This window comes from Rhinopithecus bieti, unplaced genomic scaffold, assembly GCF_001698545.2.
Source record: "Rhinopithecus bieti isolate Rb0 unplaced genomic scaffold, ASM169854v2 scaffold_8783, whole genome shotgun sequence".
In the NCBI taxonomy this organism is placed as follows: domain Eukaryota; kingdom Metazoa; phylum Chordata; class Mammalia; order Primates; family Cercopithecidae; genus Rhinopithecus; species Rhinopithecus bieti.
In genome coordinates this window covers 2,413,867-2,420,378 of record NW_016806197.1, presented here as the reverse complement: position 1 = coordinate 2,420,378, position 6,512 = coordinate 2,413,867, and the positions used below count along the sequence as shown (strand labels likewise).

At 44.1% G+C, this 6,512-nt stretch overlaps 1 protein-coding gene across 1 annotated transcript in view; it reads left to right on the top strand.

Moving 5' to 3' along the window:
• UBE2H (ubiquitin conjugating enzyme E2 H) overlaps positions 1-6,214 on the top strand; it is a 123,647-nt gene extending 117,433 nt beyond the window's left edge. The window contains exon 7 of the mRNA XM_017875046.1: positions 1,896-6,214. Coding sequence (XP_017730535.1) covers positions 1,896-2,020 — 125 coding nt within the window. The 3' untranslated portion in view covers positions 2,021-6,214. The remainder of the gene's footprint in view (positions 1-1,895) is intronic.
• Positions 6,215-6,512: the final 298 nt, after the last annotated feature.

Sequence of the window (6,512 nt, the reverse complement as noted above, 5' to 3'; positions counted from 1 at the left end):
TTTTTTTTTTTTTTTTTTTTTTTGAGACAAGTTCTCAAATATAGTTCTCTCTCTCTCTTTTTTTTTTTTTCCGAGATGGAGTCTTGCCCTGTTGCCTAGGCTGGAGTGCAATGGTGCGATCTCAGCCCACTGTAGCCTCTGCCTCCCGGGTTCAAGTGATTCTCCGTTAGCCTCCTGAGTAGCTGGGATTACAGGCGTGTGCCACCACGTCTGGCTAGTTTTTTGTATTTTTGTAGAGATGGGGTTTCACCATGTTGGCCAGGCTGGTCTCGAACTCCTAACCTCAGGTGATACACCCACCTTGGCCTCCCAAAGTGCTGGGTTTACAGGCTTGAGCCCCTGCGCCTGGCCATAGTTCTCTCTTAAGGTTGTGTTTAAGCATCCCAGCCACTTACTTTCAACAAAGCAAAGCGTTTCCCTGGAGTGACCTCTCCTATGTCATAGCTGGCAGGACTTGGGGGTCAGTGTGGCTGGGACTGCCTCAGCCGTTTTTCTTCTGTAACTGCTTCCCTCTGGTGACACTCAGCAGCTCCTTCCTTTTATCTTCCTCTGTTTCCTCCTCCTCATTGGTGACCTTGCTCTTCCTTTCCCTATCCCAAAGGCCTTGTCCTAAGTACTTAATATACATTTGTTTCCTTGAATACATTAAAGAGGGCTGATAGTATCAAATTCTAGTGTCAAAAAAACAATGTCAATGTGTAGCTTCTACAAAGGAAGATGCAAAATAGCCAACCCATTAGAGGTTAAAAATAAAATTGTTAAAGTTTGAATAAACATTTATTTCACTCTAAAATGTAAATTAAGGTAAATTCCTACCTAATCATGGGCTACTTTAATATCATCAAAATCATTAGCATAAAGTTTTGTTATAATGAATTTGAAGGGCTCTAAGTCTCAAGTCTGCAAACCTTTTCTGTAAAGGACCACATTGACCAGATGTGGCCTTTATCACACATTCTGTTTATTTTTTTTAAGACAATCTTCAAAATATAAAAGCATTCTTAGCTAGGCCCTGTGCTAGTTATTCAAATCCGGTAGGCGCATTTGGCCATTCAGCTTATCTTCCTATTGCAGTGAGTCCCTGCAACTCTATAGGAGGAAAAACAAAGCCACAAGGGTGTGTTTTTGTGTGGCTTGCATTTTGAATAGGTTTCTGTCTTGTCTTTTCCTATTATGTGTAGGCTATTCACTTGAAAACAGAGTTTTTAGGAACAAGTTTGTTTATTCAGCAGTTCTTAAAAGCAGTTTCAGCAGTCTTATTCAGCCTAGGGTTCCACCAAGGCCGTAGCAGTGGAAATCTACCTTCAGGTAAATTATACATGGAAAAGCCACCCAGAGCCAAGTGGTGTCTCCATATAGCAGCTTAGTCCTGAGCAGATTGAGCGATGGTTTTGCCAGCTGCTTCAAAAACCTGACAGGCAGGATCTGTTTAGACTAAAATCGATTCCTAAAATAATAGACCTGGGCTGACTGTAATGATGTAACTGCAGATCTAAAATGATGGGGATTTCCTTATAAAATTACTATGGAATCATGACTAGTCCTGTCTGTACTATCTGGGAGGTGAAAGTAAAAAGAAAGCATGGGGCTCCCATTTCCCCCGTCCCTGAAGAGTTATTGGGGTGCTGCAGCGCACGTATTCCCCTGCAAGCTGAGCCTGCTGTGTTGCTCTTCCCAATACCCCTTCCCTCAGGGGGCAAAATGCAGAAACCCTGTCCCAGAGAAGTCTCCCTGTGGGATTCCCCTTAGCTGTAGTGACCATGGTTACTGTCATCTTTGTCCCCCCTGGTATTCAAGGTAAGTTTGAACCTCCCCAGCCTTGCCAGCTTTTTGGGGTCGCCAAGCACATGCCTACCCACTCACTGCCCTTGTTGTCTCTCTCCCACCTGGTGCAGAGTACATCCAGAAATATGCCACGGAGGAGGCACTGAAAGAACAGGAAGAGGGCACCGGGGACAGCTCATCGGAGAGCTCTATGTCTGACTTTTCCGAAGATGAGGCCCAGGATATGGAGTTGTAGTAGAAAAAGCACCTGCTTTTCAGAAAGACTATTATTTCCTAACCATGAGAAGCAGACTATAATATTCATATTTAAACAAAGCAATTTTTTTTATTACTAAACAAGGTTTTTATGAATAATAGCATTGATATATATATATTATATATCACCCTTTAGATCTTGATTTCTTGGTCATTTCTCAACCTGAGGTGCATAGCATATTCCCACATTCCATTTGGTAGCAATATGCGGTCCGAATGCATGCATTCATGAGTCCATGTGGCCAAGTCAGCCTGTGTGCTACTGAACTGTCAAAGGAAATAGCCGCTCTGATAGGTAGACATGAGTAAAAAGAACAGGAAAAAATCGCTTCTTTTATTGATGGTTCCAAAGAAACAAACCAAACCAACCAGCTCTTGGATGTGAAGATAAAATAGTGCTTTTCAAAATGGAAAGGAAAACTTGGGGAGGAAGAGGCCTGCTGTGGGGGCATTAGAGCCAGCCACATAAGAATCAGAGCCGCTCCTTCCTGTGAATCCTAGGTGGCCCTATGTCCTCTGTGGAGTTACAGTATAAAACAGGGAGCTAATTAGAGTATTAAAACGTAAAACCATTTTTTTGACTCTGATTTTAAGTACATTTTCATATGTCAGTTCCTGCCCTTCACACTACCAGGCCCTGCAGCCACAGTGTTCTGTTGGAGAAACTTGGAGAAGTATTTTCTGAACCGGTTCTTTTTCTTGGGGGAGAACTTGTAATCCAGACTGTTTTTGAAAGGATAGCACAGGAGGAGAAAAGTGACTGGGACGATGCTTCCTCTCATCCAAAACACATGCGGAGTCACATCCTCGTCCTAGTGTTTGGCAGTTTGAGACTGCTACCCTGAACTTACGAGCTTTAAATAAGAGGGTTGTGTTTTCGGGGGGTTATTTTTTTCTGGGGTGTGTGTGTATTGTGCTTAGAAAGGTTGCAGATTTCATCTTCACCTACCAAGAGGCAGCTGCCTCCTTGGACAAGCCGCTCATGGACCATTAGACTTGAGGAGAAGACCCATGTGGTAATGCAAAGCCCTGGGTACTTGGGTGTTTTGGTTTGGTTTTCCCTTTTTCTGCTGCTCTTGGCAGCAGCCCGGTCATCATCTGCTTGTGGGAGTGGGAAATGGGTATTTTAGACCCAACACAGGTTCTAAATTTAAAATGAATAATAATTGGAACAAATAAAGGTTTTTGTACCCAGAGTGATTCTATATGGGAAAAACAAACCAACTTTTTTCAGAGAGTGACCGAATAGGAAGAAGGGATTCAGAAATACGATGTAGTAGAACATGCCCTGCAGGAAGAAAATGTTTTCTCTCCTGTGTATGTTAAGAGGAAATCAGTTTAAAATGCCTGCTAATCAAATGTCGACTCAGCTAACCATATGTCCAGGTTGCTGCAGAGTTTCTTTCAAATCTCAGTGTTGCCTGCTGAACTTGGAGGGGAGTTTGGAGAAATTTTAGACAGCAGCTCTGTATTTTTTTGCCGCAGCCAATAAGATAATAGCAGAATTAGCCAATCCTAAAACCTTCTAAAGACGATTTTTGAGCATCCCACTGGGATTATTTAATTTTCTTTTGACGTGTGTTTTAGTTTAGAAGTGCTGTATTCCACAAGGTTTAAGTCAGTGAGGTTGGAAGATACCCTCTTTTTTTATTCAAAAAGCACAATCAATCTTTTCTTTGAAAATCTATATAAAGTACAACTTGCTTTTAGCATGATTATTTTCCTAAATAAAAAGACAAAGAATTTACTTTATGTTAATTACGGGCATGAAGCAAAAGGTTTTCTTTAAAAAAAAAAAAAAAAAAAGTGCAGTGATGTAGGGCTGTGGTTAGTTAACCGTACTGAGTTATCCATCTAGCATCTGTGGCTTGCTGGAAGGGTAGTATTAACTATTTAACATGTAATGGTGTACTTCACTCTTACCTAGCACGCTGTCTTCTCATTGCTTTGGGGGAGGGAGGGTCTCTGCTGGCACTGTCTAACTTGCTTACCTGCTGACTTTGCAGTTTGCTTGTGCTATGACATTTATTGTAGGTGCTATTTAGGGTAGGCTTAAAGTGCTGGGTGGTGATTTGAGTTCAAACAATAAAAAAATTGTATTTTTTCAATATTGTATAAACAATAGTGTTCTAATTACCTTAAAAAAAATAATGACCAGTTAAGAATTGCTTTTGATCTTGTCAAAAAACCGAGTAGACCCCAGTTTCGAGAAGGTGTGTGAGCAGTGTCATGGCTCTGCCCCTTACCTAATCCCACATCTCTCTAATGATAAGACATTGGCTCGCCTCTGACCAGAGCCCCAGCACCAGAGCGCGGAAGGTGCAGAATTGTCCAGTGACCTGCTGGGGGAGGTTGTAGGAGTTAAGCAGATTTGAGTGTGGCTGCAGAGTGTGTGTGTGTGTATGTGTGCACACGTGCGAAGAGAGTGTGAGCGAGAGAGTGTGTGTCCATCTAAGTCTGTATGATGAAGGTGGGATAAGGCTCCTCTGTTAGCGCTGGAAGCTCCTGTAATTGCCGCACAGATCCCACTATGCCCTCTTGCTCTGTGCAAGTCTGTCCTGTCTGGGCACTAACCTTGGTCCCGTGCATGTTTACATTCTGGGTGGGGCTTCGCCTCTCCACTGGGAAACTGACTTTTGCTGGGTTGAACAGAGTCTCTTCTTATGCTTTTTGTCCCTTCCCTGCGCCTGGGAGAGGTGTGAGTAGGAACCCAAAACATACAGGTACAGAAAGATCTGGAAGAAGGCCTGGCAGTGAATCTGAGGACTTGGGGGCCCCCTACAATAGATGGTAGCGTAAGTCTGGAGCAGGGGTATTTCACCACCAGATGCCTTTCCAGGCTGCCCTTCCAACACTCAGAAAAGCATCCAGATCCCTGGGCAGAGGCTGTACATTCTTGGCTTTAGAGGTGGTGGCAGTGGCAGCAGGTCAGAGCCACTTCTGGTGGTTTCCCTCCCCTTTTTAGTGCTTTAGTGCCCATAGTTTTTGGATCCTCATGTTTTACCAGCGCAAGCCATTCTTTGCCCCTGTTCGCATAACTAAGCTCAAGCTCTTGCCAAACACCAACAAGTAAGATGGTTGCAACCTGGCAACATTGAATCCACCCCCCTTAGGCTCCCTCTGGAAGCCCCAGCACCGGGGGCTTATGGGCACAGGGTCAGTGGTAGCCATCCTGGACACTGGCATTTGGCTTTGTCTTCAATCTCATCACCCTCCTTGAGGTTACTGTGCAGTTTCAACCAGCATTTTATACTAGTGAGGTCATTATCAGGAGTTGCCATATCATCTCTCCAGTACCTAACATTTCTCATCCTCTTTAAAAGCTGTTCTGACTGCCAGCTGGCTGATCTAAGCTCCTGAGGAATGTCTCCTCTCAAAGGAATTTTTCCTTCCAAAGGCCCCCTGAAGTCCTAGTTGGCATTGGCCTGGCACGTGCTTTATATTAGGCCTCCCGTTGGGATGGCTGAGAATCATGAAAGACAGATCCTCCGCTAGCCTCAATAGGTCAAGTTTCTAGACACCAAGTCTCTGGGAACTAGTGTTTGATTTTAAATGGCACGTGGCCCTTCCTTGTTTCAGTGACTTAGAAAAGTAAAAGCCACTTACAAAAGTTGGCAAGATTTTTTATCGACTTCCCACCTGGGCTCCCAGCCTTGTTGAATGAAATCAAGTATCTCTGATTGGGAGCAACGAACTGCATTTCTTTGGACTTCTGAATCCATGTTTGTGCTTTCTCTGGCCCCTTAACACCTCGGCGATTCCGTTAGGGATGGGTGAGTGGGAGGAAGCCCTTTGAGAAGGGGGAATCGGCCCTCTGGTGCGCAGGTTTTCCACTCATCTGAGGAAGGGCCAGGGCTCTGAACTTAGCCAAACACTCATCTTGGCTGTGGGCTTGGGAAGAAATGGCCATTATTTATGGATTGTATTTGGTACATATTGTGTGATACTTGAAAAGATAAAAGGGACTGCCAGCCCGTAACTGAAATCTGAAGCTTTTTATCGCTTATTTTTCCTTGCCCTGTCTCCTCCCTTCCACCTTTCTTCTTGCATTGTGATGATCTAGTAGGCACGTCTGTCAACAGGACACATGCCTCCTCTGACTATAACCTCTTAATAGTTGTGTATAATGAAAACTGTAAACTTTTTTAAATAAACGTGTATATACCTTGGCAAATGGCTGGACCTTGATCAATAAGATAATAGCCCTCATGATTACTCTCAGCTGGTTTTCTAAAACACCCTCTCTGTTCTGGCTCCTTTGAGCAGCAGACGCTGGCTTCTGGCTGAGCAGCTCTTGGAATGCAGATGACTAAATTAGTTTGGGAAGGGAGTGGCACCCTTAGGCAGTGATAACCTAGAGGCTCTGCCCAGAGGCCTGTCCTTGAACCTGGAACTCAGATGCAAGACTGCTGGCTATGAACGGGCCTGTGAGGCTCCTCCACTAGAGCCTTGTAAAGCCCGAAGGTCCTAAT